This window comes from Sorex araneus, chromosome 3, assembly GCF_027595985.1.
Source record: "Sorex araneus isolate mSorAra2 chromosome 3, mSorAra2.pri, whole genome shotgun sequence".
Taxonomy (NCBI): Eukaryota; Metazoa; Chordata; class Mammalia; order Eulipotyphla; family Soricidae; genus Sorex; species Sorex araneus.
The window spans coordinates 26,917,062-26,933,736 of NC_073304.1; the positions used below are offsets into that span (position 1 = coordinate 26,917,062).

The following is a 16,675-nucleotide window of genomic DNA, read 5'->3' on the forward strand; positions in this document are numbered from 1 at the left end:
TCAGAGCCAGCCTGGCAGAGGCCTCTAAGCTGCCATATAGGATGCTGGGAATCGAACCCGGGTCGGCCAAGGTGCAAGGCAAACGCCCTACCCACTGTGCTATCACTCTAGGCCCTGTGCTCCAGACTTCTTGCCGGTGTGGTTGGGGAGCGCACAGGGGTATCTGTCCCCTGGGTCTTCGAGGCCAGCTCCTCATTCCTCTTGACCGTTGTCTCCCAAATTGTAACCCCCTCACTTTGCTTCCTGGCCCTGCCACCCCACATCTGCTTCCCAGGTCCGCGGGCCCCACCCAGCGGCACCTTCATCATTCCTTCCCGACACGTCCACTTTCATTTTCCTAGGGCGGATCTCATTTGACAATCTCCTGCCCATATTTCTAAGCTCTCTGGGTCTCGCGTGCTATTTCTCTGTCCTCTCTGGGGCTGGGAACACCAATCATCCGCAGGTTTCATTACCATGCTGCTGACCCTTGTCTTTACGATCATTAATGAAGATGCGCAGCGAGACTCCCCTCCTCAGGCAGCCCCCCGCCCCTCGCCCCCTGCCGGGCGCTGCTGGAATCATTATCCTTCCTGGTGTGACAGGGTCAAAACCAAACCAATTTGCATCAATCTTTGGTGATGGCGTGAAGCAAGCGTCACCTGCCCTGCGAGCCTCGTTGTGTAGAACCTGCTTCGGCTGTCTGTTCTGAAGCGTTCCTCTCTCCTTCGGAGGGCTGATCAGACGTGGCCATTCTGGCGCCTCTGGCCGACGGTGTTAGAGCTAACGGAACACTCAGGCAGGACTCGGGGTGCCACGGCTTGACAGTCCCCTTTTGTTTTGCTGTACTGGGAGGGGCAGAAAGCAGGATGGCGGTAGCACATCTGGTAGCACATCCGTGAGATTGGAGAGGGAGCCGGGTGACGGGCATGGAATCTAAGTCACCCTGATGCCCATTTCTGCTGAAAGCAAAGGAGCATGGCAAGGCTTCTTCCGGCCCTCCTTGCTCAATGTCTGGGCTTGGAGATTCTGGGGTGCCTGCAGGTGAGAGGCTAAATCACTTCTTGGGAAAAGTCCGTTCTGAAATGCTTTTGTCTCCTCTTTGTGAATGCCAAGACTCTCAACTTACAAGGACATCAACTGGATCATGCATTTGCTTTAGGAGCTACACCGGGCAGCGCGTGGGGCCTCTCCCAGCTAGTGGGCTGCTCCCTGCAGTGCCCAGGGTGTGGTGTGATGCCCGGGGAAAGCCTTCTGTATGCAAAGCATGATTTTAGTCTGTTGAGCTCTCTCTGACCTGGCAGGAAACCAACTTTATGCCCCTACTTTATGCCCCTGGGGAGGTGGGCATTACCTCCTATTCTCCAGAGCCCCTTCAGGTCCCAAACTGCACCAAAGGCACCTCACCTCTATCTGGTCTGCGAGGAAAAGATGAGTTTCTGGTCAGAGATGTGGCTCAATATCTTGAGCCTTTTGGGTCACACTAGTGATGCTCAGGGGTTACTCCTGGCTTTGCACTCAGGAATTACTCCTGGCGGTGCTTGGGGAACCATATGGGACGCTGGGGCCCGAACCCGGGTCAGCCACGTGCAAGGCAAACGCCCTACCTGCTGTACTATCTCCCAGCCCCTAACAAACGTTTTTCTTTCCCAAAGCAAGGGTTTTGTGGAGTGCAAGTGGGTGAGATGAGGTAGGAACGAGGTCTGGTGGGGGTTCATGTTATCTTGTGTCATACTTGCCAGAGGCAAGTCTGGTAGTGCTCAGGCAATAACTGTTAAAATACGGAGATCTACAGATGGCTCGGCATAAGCACAAATCCATCACCATACTCAAGATGGATCTATGAGCAGCTGTGTGCACGAGCACAGTAATAGGCTCAGGGCATTTTAGTCCCTGCACACTTGTATGCCCAGCTTCAAAGTCCTATATATTTTTTTTTTTGGTGGTGGTGGTGGTGGTGGGGAAGAGTCACACCCAGCGGTGCTCAAGGATCACTCCTGGTAGGACTTAGGGGACTGACCACATGGGATGCTGGGGATCAAACCCAGGTTGGCTGCTTGCAAGGCAAGACCACTACCTTCTATACTATCCCTCTAGCCCCAAGAGGCCTTTTTAAATTTTGTTTTGGTTTCAGGCTTCAGTGGGCTGTGCTGAATTAGGGACCACCTCTGACTCAGGTAGAGATCAGATGACAGGGATGTGACCTAGGCCTTCTATGCAGAGCATGCCAGAGGCCCTTTTCTCCCTGTATCATGAAAGCACTATAATTTTGAAAAACGCAGGGAAAAATAAAGTTTACCCATAATCCTTCAAGGCAGGCATCCTGAATCATCTCGGTCCGTTTCCGTGCAGAATAAGGCCCCACACCCCTTTATTTGGAAGCATGCAGCAGTATAATTTTATATCTTGCTATTTTCACGTGCCCTTTTGACGACCACTTTCCCCGGTACTGTGCTCTCTGCAAATACACTAAGTGGCTGCATACAGTTCCCACGTGAAGGCGCCAATATTTCCGAGGCAGTTACACAGATGCTGCTGTAAAGGGCTGGATGCCTGAGACCCATGTTATAAACCCACACAGTGTCAGTAGGCACTCCCAAGACACGCTACGGAAGGGCCCTGGGCAGTTGGTGGGGTGTGCGCGGCTGAGAGGGAAGCAAGGGGTGAGGAAGAGCAGGGTAGGAGCGGGAGGCAGCAGCAGCAGCAGCAGAGAATCACGGAGGGGAGGAGGCAGCCCAGGAAGAAAGACCGGAAGCTTGCTCTCTCCCGAGGCCATTTCTGCGGGTGACCCCTGCGGCTCTGCTGGCGGCACAGCCAGGGCTTCTCATCTCCACTCAGCCTCAAGTCACTGACTTTCCCACTTGACTCTGCCCAGCTGCTCCTTTGTGTGGAGCCGCTGACTCAGCCTGGCTCAGCCCCTGGGGTTTGGCTGCAACCAAGAAAGCTCTGGGAGCTGACCCGAAGCCCCGTCTGACCCCGGGGCTGGGGGCTGCAGGCAAGCTGCTCTCTAGGGGCTCCCAGACCGGACAGGGCTGAGAAGAGGCTTCGGGGACAGCACCACGCCCGAGTGGACAATGCTCAGCCCTGGGGAGGGAGGTTGGGGGAGAGCAAACAGGGGAGTGAGTTCGGATTCAGGAACTGGAAGAGCACCTGAGTATGGACCTGGGAACCAAGACTGAGCCCCACGGGGTGTGACCCTAACGCCTCCCTCCTGCCCCCCTGCTTCCCCCCCCAAAAAAAAAAATCTGATCATTAGCTCCTTGTGTCTTAGATAGAGGATGTTGGAAAACTAACAAAGCAACTGACTCCTTGCGTTTTCCGGTTCCTTGGAGCTGAGCCATTGAGTATTTTCTGGAATCGGAAGCCACTTTCAGAGGTACCAAAAGAGAGATCAAGACAGAAGGCAGCAGCAGAATAAAGGTGGACATAGGGGAGCCCACCTCAGCTCCAGGTTTGAGTCTAACTGAGATTCTGACTGCTACCCCTGCCTGCATTTCTTCGTCTCTAAGGTCAAAATTACGGCCGTCCCTGTCATGGGCTGTAACCTTAGCAGAGCTATTTGTTCACTAGATGGTCAACTCTGGAGACACTCGCAGTATGGCCAGTTGTGACTTCTTGCTCTGGCAGCTGATATACCACTGTTCTGGTGGCTGATAGTGTTATTTATTATTTTTTTTGGTCACGCCCAGCAATGCACAGGGGTTACTCCTGGCTCATGCACTCAGGAATTACTCCTGCTGGTGCTCAGGGGACCATATGGGATGCTGGGATTTGAACCTGGGTCGGCCACGTGCAAGGCAAACACCCTACTCGTTTTGCTATTGCTCTAGCCCCCTAGTATTATTGCTTTTAAAAAGGACTTTCCAGGAAAGCAGCCAGGGCTCGGGCAGGAAAGAGCCAGAGGTCCAGAGATGGTGGCACCGGAAGTGAGGGGATCCTTCAGGTCATAAGTCCTCTCAGAGCAGGAGTCAGGAGTCAGAGAGACAGTATGGAAGGTAAAGTGCTGGCCCTGCACATGGCTGACCTGGCTTCAATCCCCAGCACCGAAGAGGGTCCCCCTGAGTACCACTGGGAACCATCACTGAGCACAGAGCCAGGAGCATGGCCTGAGCACTGCTGGGTGTGGCCCAACCTCTCTTCCCCAGAGAGCAGAATTTACAAGTGTGTTGGGGTCGTGTGCACCCTGAAGACTAGCTACAGCTGAATAGGGCCTCGAGGTCATCCCGGGGGAGCTTGTCACTGGGAGAGCTGCCCACATCGCCACCAGTGGAGACAATGGGCAGATAGGATGGAGACCCAAAGGGTACCATAGGCAGGTGATGGTGAACGATTAGCAAAGACTGGGCTTCCCCCATGGGTGGGACATTCTCAGTGCTTCAGAGCCTGGTTCATGAGGCGGCCACAGTAGGTGTGCCAGAGCCACCTGTCTTGTCCCTTGGCTCACAGCCCTAAAGTGCCCGGAGTGGGCTGGAGCGATAGCACAGCGGGTAGGGCGTTTGCCTTGCACGCGGCCAACCCGGGTTCGAATCCCAGCATCCCATATGGTCCCCTGAGCACCGCCAGGGGTAATTCCTGAGTGCAGAGCCAGGAGTAACCCTTGTGCATCGCCAGGTGTGACCCAAAAAGCAAAAAAAAAATAAATAAATAAAATAAAGTGCCCGGAGTGTGAAACTGTTTTAAGGACCCTGTCCCCTCACAGGGTACCCCCCGTCCCACATCTATCCTTGGGTTACTGTTGTATGAAGCGGAAGACAATCTGGAGCTTATTAGTGTCCCAGAGAGACATGTAACTTGTGTCACTGGGACCCAAACAGCAAGAGTCTTAGCGGCAAACTCCAGCCGAGAAAAGACCGAGCGATTGTCTCACCTAATTACGGGGAATGGCCCTCTTTGTGTTTGTGATTCGTACGGTTGTCCGATCGTTTTTGATCGCTTTTTTTCTATGTCCTGGCTCAGGCTGGGCTGGAATTGTGCTAATTAGAAAAGAAATGGACAGAGTGATCCTGTCAGCCCCGGTTACTGGTGGGGACAAAGCAGAATATTATTTGGAGGCAGTGTTTTGTGAGAGCCCTTCTCCTGGCTCTCATTAGGCAGACGGGGCCTCCAGGAGGAGCAGGTTCCGAATGCCTGGTCCAGCTAATGGACACTGGGGTGCTCATGTGCTAATTAACAGGCTCTGCCAGCATGTGTGCCAACCAGGAGCCTCACGGTTACACCTGCTGCCTCCGGCGTCTCTAACTGCTCCCGGGCACGGAGATGAAATGTGGGCCAAGGGTGGGAAGCCAGAGGCCTGTTTAGGCATCAAGGTGTACCTCAAGCGCCCCAAAGCCTAAACAGAGGAAGTCAGCTCCAGGCCAGCTGGAACTGTCCAAACTCTCAGAAACAGTTGTTTGTGTGCACCCTAGGGGCGGGGCGTGTCAGGCCTCGGAGTGAAATGGAGCCATGCAGGAGGGATTTGCAGACTTCGGTTCTCAAAGGATAAAACCAGAAACTGGGGCACACAGGCAAGTACTTGGAGATGGAGTCTACAGCTACCGTGGAATCTAACTGCTGGGCTCAGCCACGTTGGCCCAACCTGCTTGTTGCCTCACTCCCCGCTCTGCCTGCTAACTTGCCTATGAGGCCTTAATCCTGGCGGAAGCAGAATGCACCAGGTATTCATTCCACTAGAAACGGAACTTCTTCATGTTACTTTAAATCTCCTGTGGAGCCCAAGCACCCTTTGGAATCTGGCAACTGAATACTTTTCCTAGGCTCCGTCTGCAACACCTGATTTGATGAGTCTGCAGGGCAGAGGAGCTTCAGTAAACTGCATCAGGTCAAGAAGGAAGAGCAGGTGCAGTTAGAAGCTCCGCTTACAAAATACGATGGACAGCCCACAGGCAGACTAAGAGAAATTAACAATGGCATTTTGCTATCAGTGCAATTCAAACCCTGCAGACCTCAGTGCTCTAACATGGGAAGGACAGCAAGCAAATCTGAAACCCATGAAACCAAGTGAGCAAAAGAGAAAAGATGTGAGGGAGGTGCTGGAGAGAGAGAACAGTGGGCAGGGCATTTGCCTCATGAATGGCAGACCTAGATTCCACCCCCGGCATCCCACATGGTGTCTGTCCCAAGTTCCATTGGGTGTGGCTCCAAAACCAAACCAAACACCTTCCCCCCTCCCCCAACCCGCCCCAGCCAAAAAAAAAGTGAGAAAAAAGATGTGAGTGAAAGTCTGAAAACTTGAACCATGTATCAAAGTCAGGCTTTTCAGACTGTGTCTGAGACATCACCAGAGGCTGATGATGAGGGCCCTGTGAACGGTCAAGGGAAAGGGACAGCCAATCTCTGGGCAAACAAGAATAGTTTTTGTTTTTAGTGACACACTTGGTGGTGTTCAGTGCTTACTCCTGGCTCTGTGCTTGGGGAAGACTCCTGGAGGGCCTAGGGGACCCTAGGACATTCCAAGGATTGAACCCCATTGGCCATGTGTAAGGCAAATGCCCTATCTGCTGTACTATCGCTCTGGCCCAATGTATGAAGATTCAGAGCGGAGCATTCATAACCGGATGCTCTTCTAGATCCTAAAGCTCTGTTGTCAGTTAACTTAGGTATTTCCTTAAAAAGCATTCTAAAAGCTGAGTCACATCCCACACTGGGCTGTGCAATGCCTTTCTTTGACTTCACAGGGATCCTGCTCTCTGGAGAAGCAAGCTCACATTTTTTTTGAGTGTGTTTTCTTCTTTCTCCCTTTCACTAACATTTCTTCGTTTCAGAAAAGAAAAAGGGGAGGGGAAGAAAGCAGAGATGAGCCAGGAGCACTAAGTGTGTGCTTTCTCTCTTTTTTTTTTTTTGCTTTTTGGGTCACACCCAGTGATGCTCAGGGGTCACTCCTAGCTCTGCACTCAGGAATTACCCCTGGCTGTGCTCAGGGGACCATATGGGATGCTGGGAATCGAACCCGGGTCGGCTGCGTGCAAGGCAAACGCCCTACCTGCTGTGCTATCACTCCAGCCCCAGCGTTTTGCTTTCTTTAAAATGGAACATTTTCTCTAAAGGTCTGGAGCGGGTAATTTATAGGTGGGTGACAGCTGTGCTATTGATGATAATTTCCCTTCTCTAGTGCTTGCAGAGTTAAAGAACTCACAGGAATGGTTTTAGTAGGTGGCAGAGAAACATTTGTTTTCAATCCATCACATTTACCTGGAAGTCTACAGATAGGTTTGGAATTCCCAGATCAAAGGAGACACGTAAGAACTAGATGAGCAGAAAGCAGTTGTAACCTGGAGAAGCTTAGCGTTAAGCAGGGTGGAAAGACTACACAGATTGCTTAAAGAGTCAGAGAGTGGGTAAGAGTCCTAAGGCTAGAATGCATCCATCGTGTCAGAATGCAGGGGGAAGAAAGAACTTCTACTGGACAGTGGGGTATTATAGGAAGGAGAGTTTGACCTGTGCAAAAGGGATCTGACTCTCTAGGGATTCAATTGTGGAAATGGAAATTGCTCAGATATTAATTAACCAGAATAGTGACTTCCTATATGGGAGAGGAAGAAGTCAAATGAGGTTGATTGGGATTCCCTGGGGCGCGTTTTTAAGGTCAGGATGGGAGATGCGACCTTGTTAGCAAACACAGGCAGGTATTAAAGGTTCCTAATGGGTGACTGATAGACTCCAGTGACACTGGGAGCTCAAGTCCCTCATCTCCCACTGTGATATAAAGGGAATTACAGTGGAATTTTCTGACAAAATTTACACGTTAAATATGCAACTTGGCTTTTATTTATTTATTTTGTTTTTTTGATCATACCTGAAAATGCTCTGGGGTTATTCCTGTACTCAGGAGTGGCCCTTGGCTGCGTTTAGGGAACTGTATGTAGTACCAGGGAAACTGGCGTGAGAGGCAAGTGCCTTTACCGCTATACTCTCTTAGCTTAGTTTGTGGCCTCAACTTAGCTTTTGTTTTGTTTGTTTGGATTACACCTGGTGCTCAGGGGATCAAATGTGGTGCTGGGATTTGAACCTGGGTTGTAGACACAGACGCATGCTAGGCAAGTGCCTTAACCTCGGGCTCTTTCTCCAACCCCGGGTTGGCTTTTTGAGGAAAAACACTCTCCCATAAAAGGAACATATTTATTATAAGGACACAGAAATATACAAAGCACAGTCTTCTAACACCCTGAAACACATATACACACATTTTACACAGATTTATATTATTAATATAAAAATACATCATTGACATTTCTAAGGACAACAAATACAAATCCAATAAATATTGTAATTCTAAAACATCTACTTACATTAAGTGCTGGTGACAGTAAAAGGAAGAGGCTAAAGCAGAACCAGAAAACCAACTACAGAGTTTCAGGTTATACACTTCAGTTGGTTTTGGAAGGTAGCCCAATATCCGTATTTCCCAATTTCCCCACACACTTAAAAGAGTGCTTGTTGTGATGGACTTAAAAAATAGAGTAAAGGAAGGATTTGATACATGGCACTATTCTCCCTCTCTTCCCCCTCCCTCCTTTTCTCAACCGCATTTAGGAATGTTATTAATAAGATTATGTTAAAAATCAAAGACTCTCCAACCTAACTTTCTCTATAGCAATCTGAGTAGAATGTTGTCTTATATCCACCCTTTGTGTTTTGTATTCCATTTTCCCTCCTTTAGTAAGTAAAACTGCACAGGTGCTCATGGGTACAAACGTCAGAAGTCAGAAAATGGGTACAAGTCATTAAACTGAGGAACAAAAACTTGACAACTTTTGTGTCCCAACATCAGCGGACTACTGCCTCAGGGGTAATCTTTCAGAGGCTGAGGAACCCCCATGTACCTCTCAAGCATGAGATTGAGGGTGGCTTATAAGACAATATATGCAAATGTATAATAAATTTTGTCCACAGACTAGATTTTTTTTTTTTTTTGCTTTAACATAGAGACAGATAAGTAACTTTCAAAGAGTTCCCCATAAGACTTGAGTTTAAGCCAGGAAATTCTGGTTTTCTTTCGTGGTATATAATGAACTCTCAGCTCTGTATTCTGAGTGTGAATAAAGGAGTCAGACATTGCCATCACCCGCAGCACATTCACGTAAGGGTAGAGTTTTCCATCAAGTGGGAAATCCTGCAAGTATTCATCTTTTTCTAGCTTTCCGGCCACGACTTTCTGGATCGAATCTGTAACAGATGAACTGGAACTCAGAAATCCTTTCTGTTTTCCTTGAAGTTGGCCTTGAGGTCTAGTACCTAGTGCAACTTTTGCCTTTCACTATACAAGCTAATCCCAGGATGGACTCAATACACATGGTTCCATCTTCTTTCCTACGTCAGAACCAACAACGGGGGCTGGGAGGTAGGATAAGAAAGGAATTGGGGACGGGAGTGGTCAGGACAGGGGTAGAAATTTAAAAACAACTTTCTTTACATTCAAGAAGATTCAGGAAGATCCTGGTGTTTTTAGCTGGGCATTCTTGGAACCTAGTCCACACCGGAGAACTCTCTGGTCAGGCCAGAAGACCTGGTCTAAAATCAAATCGTTCTTTGGTTTCCCTGCATCCTACATACTTCCTAAGAGATCAAGTACCACTCAAAAGAACCCATCCAATCAACATGTCACAATGACTTTGCCATCGCCGAGCCAAATCGAAGGTGAGATCCGGGACACCTGAACCATTTCTAGAAACGAGAAAGCAGGACTTGGGCCTTTAAGAACAATCTGCCCCCGACCCCCCTGCTACCAACATCAGAGGCCGAGAAGGGCGAAGTCTAGAAGCTGATTGAACAACTGCACTGATCCGTGAGTCGAGCAGATTCTTCTCTTGCTGCTGCCGCAAGTCCGCAGAGGTGCAGAGACCAGGAGCAAGGGAGAGGGTTGGTCCAGGAGGCGACCACCTGGCTCCACTGGGCGCGCAGATGCAGAGCGGCACTGCGGGTGTGCGGTGCCAGGCCCCAGGACAGCCTCTCCACGCAGCTGTTACTTCTTCGGCTTCTCGAGAATGTTGAGGAACTTCCCCCGAGTCATCTCTCTGGCTGGAATCACAAAACACATACAAGATCAAGAAAGGCCTACCATTTGGAAAGGAGACCTCAGAAGACCTCAGTAAAAATACGCAGCTCGATGAAACCAGACGGAGAGGGTCTTGGGAGACCGTTACGGGCTGAGCACACACTTTGCATGCAGGAGGCTGGGTTTAATTCCCGGCACCCAACTGTCCCTCAAGTACCCCGGAGGAGTGACCCCGGAGCACCAAGAGTGGAGCAGACCCTGAGCACCACTGGGTGTGGCCCCAAACAAAAACAAGCAAACAAAAAAACTGGATATCAAGTCAGCTTCCCAAATAGTTTCAATCTCTTTCTTCTCTCCCAGCTCATTTTCTCCCTCCCCACCCCCTTTCTCCGTGCTACCTAAATGTTCATGCTAACATCTCAGGGGGTTTGCTCTTGGAGGTTACAATCCAACCAAGATTAGAGTCTCCTCTGGATTGTTGGTCTCTGGTCATTTATAATTTCAAATCAAAAATCAGATATCATTTCTCCCCATCTCTCGCCAGCAGCAGCCCTGGATTCTGTAATACAGCAGGGTTTATATTCCCTTGGCGCGGTTCAGCTGGGGTCGGTGCCATAAAGCACGGTTTATAGAGCTTTGGTCCTCTCTCTCTCGGCATTGTCAATCCTTAGATATTTAATATAGCCAGGCAAGGTTTATGTTGCTTTCTCCGACTTTCTGCATCATCAATCTTTGGATGCTATAGTTACAAGAGGGTTTATACAGCTACTTTCCTACACGAGGCACCAAAATGAGAGTAAAACATTCCTCAATTATAACGGGTCACTCTGCAACAACCTCTCTACCCCAACCTGTGTGAGCTCTGATAAGCCAGTCCTCAAAAATAAAAAAGAAGACTTAATATTTCTTTGCTTTTTTTTTTTTCTGGGAGGGGGCACACACAACCTCTGAAGGGCAAGTTGCAACCTGGCCAGCGCGGCAAAGCCCTACAGGGCTGCTGAGGGGGATGTCTGGCCGTTTTTGGTTTTTTTTTGGGTCACAGGAGTCAATGCACAGGAGTCACTCCTGACTCTGCACTCAGGAATCACCCCTGGCGGTGCTCAGGAGACCATATGGGATGCTGGGAATCGAACCCGGGTTGGCTGCGTGCAAGGCAAACGCCCTACCCGCTGTGCTATCGCTCCAGCCCCTGGCCTGGTTTCTTTGCAGCTCCTCCCCACCCACCATCACTGACACAGGACCGTTCCAGGCAGATTCCAGCTTTGTTCAATGACGAATTGTATAACCAGGGGAAGGTTCGAGAGCTACTGGCTGTTCACTGCCCGAGTTCACAGAGCCTGAGCTCCAAGAGAGGGAAAAGAAATCCCATGAAGCCAGGATGGATCTTACCCCAGTGCTAAGTCCTGCCTCACAACCCCACCCAGGCTGATACCAAACTGACCATTCATTCCTTGGTGGATTTACACCCCATGCTACACACGGAAAGTTCTTAAAAGACTTGCAATGATTTGTTTACAGAGCTGTCTTCCATTACTCTTTATATCACCAGCCCTTAGTATGGTGCCAGACCTTATCTTCTGGGCAAGTATTGGCTGAATGAATGGTAATATACAAACCAAAACCAAGTAACAACACAGGAAAGTTCCTTTTCTTTCCATGGACCAACAATAAGTCGTGTTTGTGACACAGAATGCTCCATTGTCTGCTCTGCATTGTGGAATTTTTTTTTTGGGGGGGTCACACCCGGCGATGCACAGGGGCCACTCCTGGCTCTGTGCTCAGGAATTACCTCTGGCGGTGCTCAGGGGACCATATGGGATGCTGGGAATCGAATCCGGGTCGGCCGCATGCAAGGCAAACGCCTTACCCACTGTGCTATCACTCCAGCCCCTTCTTTTCTTTCTCTCTCTCTCTCTCTCTCTCTCTCTCTCTCTCTCTCTCTCTCTCTCTCTCTCTCTCTCTCTCTCGTTTGGTTTTTGGGTCACACCTAACTGTGCTTATGGCTTACTTCTAGCTCTGTACTCAGCAATCACTCCTGGCACTACGCGGGGATCATATTCGTGGTGCTGGGGCCAGCCACATTCATGGTAAGTGCCTTACCCACTAAACTATTCCTCCCTGCCTTGACTAAGGACTCTAAACACAGTAGCAGATAATCCTACAACATGGCGAGAAGCAGGTGCCCTGGAAGCCAGACACGAGCAATACAAAACTCTGCTGGGAAAAAAGCAGCCTTGTTCCCCAAATCCTGGACCAGCAGCGTTATACTCATCATCTTATTATTTCTGCATGTTGCTCTTCAGATCCACCCCCGCATCGCCTCCCCCAACTCTGTACTACTGATTTTCCTAAGTGGGAGAATCACCAATATTTAAAGACTTAAAATACAAAAGGATCCAATCTATTCCAGGGATCAAAAGGATTTAAAAGGGAAAATAAAAGGATATTCCAAAGTCTCTCAGGGGCAAGCTCTCCTTGAATTTAACCAATCCCTTTTAACAACCCTTTTCCACTCAATCATTCCTCCCCTTCAACCTAATCTAAGTACACAGAGCTGCAGGAAACCACCGTAAAAGTAGAAGTAATTCAAAAGACATCATCTTCTACATGGGAGGGGAGAAAGTTTTCCTACTTGCCAGTCCCATATAGGAGATATACGAATTCGTGACATCGCTGCTCCCTAAAAGAGGGCTGTGCCTGATAAATCACATCCTAAGCACCAACCCCTTTTTGTGCACAGTGAAATTGCTGTGGGTCAGGGGCTGCGCCAGCGCACGTGCCCTCCTGTTCACTTGTCATAAGAGATGTTAACATCTCTGATTAATTCACAGACCCCTTATTTGATTCCTCATTTCTTTACCCTGTTCTCCGGCTCTGCTGCCATGTGAAGACTCTTACCGACCCACTACAGTAATCACCACCCACACACTGCACCCCCCTCTAAACCTAGTGAAATTGTTTAGTGATGCCAACCGCGCTTTTAATTTGCAAGACATCAGACACAGAGGTAATTTATACCAACATCTGTTCATTTTTGACTTCTGAAACAAACTCGCACATGCTGCTACAAAATCCCATTAGGAGTAGGAGACGGCCTCCTGCTACTATTCTGTATTCCTCTTCTATGGGCGCGTGCGCGCACACACACACACACACACACACACACACACACACACACACACACACGGAGTTTTTTGGGGGGGAAGGGTGTGTCATACCTGGTGATGATTGGATCATTCCTGCAGGAGCTCTGGGAACCATACGGGCTGCTGAGGATCGAACCCAGGTCAGCCACATGCAAGTCAAGTGACCTACTCACTATACTATTGCTCCAGATCTCCAAGAGTTTTTTTTTTTTTTAAAATAAATGTAAATGCACTTTGTTAAGTAATTCCTACCGAGGATTTCAAGTCTTTGAAATATTTTGAGATTGCAACAGCTTATTTACAGGAAAGGTAAATATTTCTATTTCCCCTGTCCTTTTCCAACCCTTCTTCCCAACAGTGATGTCTTGGTAGAATTCTAATACAACGGCCAGGCTAAGAGTGAATTCTCCTCAGTTTGGCATTTCTAGCTCCTCTTTTCTCTCCAGAATCTTTTCTTCCACAATGTGTTAGAAGATAAACCCAGTGACAAGAATGCCAGGGAGAATTTCACAGAGTCAATACAGGGGCTGAAGAAACAGTAGAGCAGACAGGGTGCTGCCTTGCATATGGCTGACCTGGGTTCAACCCCAGCATCCCATGTGGTCCCCTGAACACCACTAAGAGTAATTCCTGAATGCAGAGCCAGGAGTAACCCCTGAGTATTGCTGGGTGTGGTCCAAAAACCAAATGAAAAACAAGCCACCCCCCACCAAAAAAGAAAAGAGATTAATTACAAGCTGTTAACTATTTTCAAATTCCAGATTAATTCTCTAAGAATACAAAGTCAAACAGCAAGACCACAGTGCTACTCCCCTCTAATCATGAAGTCAAGAAGCAACGTGACCTCCAAGCCCCATCAGGGCTGACAGTCCTTCCTATGCAGACATCACCTGAGAAAGCCATGAAAGGACCTGTCACCAGAGAGTGGTCATGCGAACTGGTGCTGAGTGGGAGAGAAGGGGCTGTGTGAACACCACGGCAGTACATGGATCAACTACAGTCAACTTCCAGGTTTCTGCTGCTTCTGTAGTCCCATTGCTCGCTCTTTCTTTCTTTCTTTCTTTCTTTCTTTCTTTCTTTCTTTCTTTCTTTCTTTCTTTCTTTCTTTCTTTCTTTCTTTCTTTCTTTCTTTCTTTCTTTCTTTCCTTTCTTTCTTTCTTTCTTCTTTCTTTCTTTCTTTCTTTCTTTCTTTCTTTCTTTCTTTCTTTCTTTCTTTCTTTCTTTCTTTCTTTCTTTCTTTCTTTCTTTCTTTCTTTCTTTCTTTCTTTCTTTCTTTTGCTTTTTGGGCCACATCTGGCAATGCACAGGGGTTACTTCTGGCTCTGCACTCAGGAATTACTCCTGCCAGTGCTCAGGGGACCATACGGGATGCTGGGAATCGAACCTGGGTCGGCCACGTGCAAGGCAAACAAACACCCTATCCGCTGTGCCATCACTCCAGTCCCCATCACTGTTTCTTGAGGGCTGTCTGGTTCGAGTGGCCATGACTGCCCGAGCCCGGCCTGAAGGTGCTGTGTACTTTTTAGTAAAAAATGTTGGGGGGGCCAGAGCGATAGTACAGTGGGAATTTACCTTGCACACGGCTGACCCGGGTTCGATCCCTGGCACCCTGTATGGTCCTCCGAGCACCACTAGGAGTAATTCCTGAATGCAGTAACCCCTGAACACTGCCAAGTGAGATTCAAAAAGCTCCCCCCCAACCCCAAAATAAACAAAAAACCCGGTGGTTTGTGCTTTGCTGAAAAAAATACAGTGGGGCTGGAGCGATAGTACAGCAGGTAGGGCATTTGCCTTGCACACGGCCTACCCGGGTTTGATCCCTGGCATCCTATATGGTCCCCCAAGCACTGCCAGGAATAACCCTGAGCATCACTGGGTGTCCCCCCCTTCATGTTTTATTGTTCTGTTTTTGGGCCACACCCAGCAGTGCTCAGGGATCACTCCTGGTGGGGTTCGTGGGATCATATGTGGTGCTGGGACTGAACCTAAATTAGCGCGTGCAAGGCAAGTGCCTTACCCACTGTACCATCTTTCCAGCCCCGGTACGTGCTTGGATATCATTTATCCTTTGGGCTCCCTGATTCCTCTACTCTACATTTAGCCTTGTTTCCCGCTTCCTTTCCACAGTGACTACCTCCAGGCCGCCTTCGCTGCAGTAAATTTTCTGGTGGCTGGTTGAAAAGATTCAGTGGTACAGATTGATTTCTCCCCCGTGAGGGGATGAGGGATTACCAGAGGCACCCTGGCTAACGAGATTGGGTGCAGAGTCTCACGGGACCAGCCCTCTCTGCCGGGGTCTGCAACTTTTGCCCATGACATATGGTTTTCATTACAGAGAAAGAGTTTCCAAATTATAACTTTGAGGCAATTGCCTGAGAAAACGAGACGTGGTTTTAATGTAGGAAACAGTGCAAAGATGAATAACTTTTAATGAAAGGAAGAGACGCATAATGTTTAGTTTTTAACTTCCAATGCAAATTATGTTTAAGTTATTCTGTGCATAATATGACTGAGAATGATAGTGAGCTGGAGAAGAGTTGCTTTTCCACTGGTTCTCTCACATCCTAAAGAGCACAGCAGGCCACTGCTGGAGCCTCTCCAACGAGCAGCAAGAAAGATCAGCAAACGCAGCCTTTAGAAAGAGGCCACTCAACATTAGACCAACAAGGATTCAAAGACTGGCCCTCACAACAACCCTGGGCCACTGCACCAATACCCAAGTCCACTTTCTCAGCTTCTTTTCTGTCTGTCCAAGGTGACCCAAAGGTCAAACACATACAAGCTGTGGTGTGACTTTCGCTTTCTTTCACTCAGAGAAATTGAAGTGGCAAGAGGCTAAGAGGAAAAGCTACACAGGATTCATCTCTTTTGGAGTAGGTTATCCCTAACTGGAGACAGTAACAGCTGTGCACTGGGCGCTAAATGAGCATGCTACTAGGGGACAGACGGTATTTTCACAAGACAAGCATTTCTCTCAACCCAAATCCATTTAAAATATGCCATTAGGCACTCAGTTACAAAACAAGGGGTGGGTGTGCGTTGCAAATATATGCTTAGATACATAAGTACGTTACTTTATGTGGAATAAAGAAGCAAGGAAGGGGGAAATGAAAGAATGGAAGAATCCAGACAGTCTGGTCAGCATGTGGTGAGAGGCTGAGATATAGCTCAACAGTACCTGCCTTGCATGTGCAAGGCCTTGGGTTCAATGCATAGAAAAGAAGGAAAGGAAGAAAATGGGAAGGGAAGGGACAGGAAGAAGGAGAGGGAAGAATACAGATCAGGATGTGATGGAACCAAATTGTGGTTTTCTATTTTTTTTTTTTTGCTTTTTGGGTCACACCCAGCAATGCTCAGGAGTTATTCCTGGCTTTGCACTCAGGAATTGCTCCTGGCAGTGCTTGGGGGACCATATGGGATGCCGGGGATCGAACCCGGGTCGGCTGCATGCAAGGCAAATGCCCTACCTGCTGTGCTATCACTCCGGCCCCCAATTGTGGTTTTCTAAATTAGTCTGGGGGAATCAAAGTTCTGCAGCAAATAGCAGGTTCTTTTGGTT

The 16,675-nt window shown here is 48.7% G+C and overlaps 1 protein-coding gene across 1 annotated transcript in view; it reads right to left on the reverse strand.

The window, feature by feature from the left end:
* Positions 1 to 8,080: 8,080 nt before the first annotated feature.
* The window catches only part of LIN52 (lin-52 DREAM MuvB core complex component), a 105,445-nt gene continuing 96,850 nt past the window's right edge, over positions 8,081 to 16,675 (reverse strand). Inside the window, exon 6 of the mRNA XM_055133758.1 lies at positions 8,081 to 9,993. Within this exon, the coding sequence (XP_054989733.1) occupies positions 9,938 to 9,993 (56 nt within the window). The 3' untranslated portion in view covers positions 8,081 to 9,937. The remainder of the gene's footprint in view (positions 9,994 to 16,675) is intronic.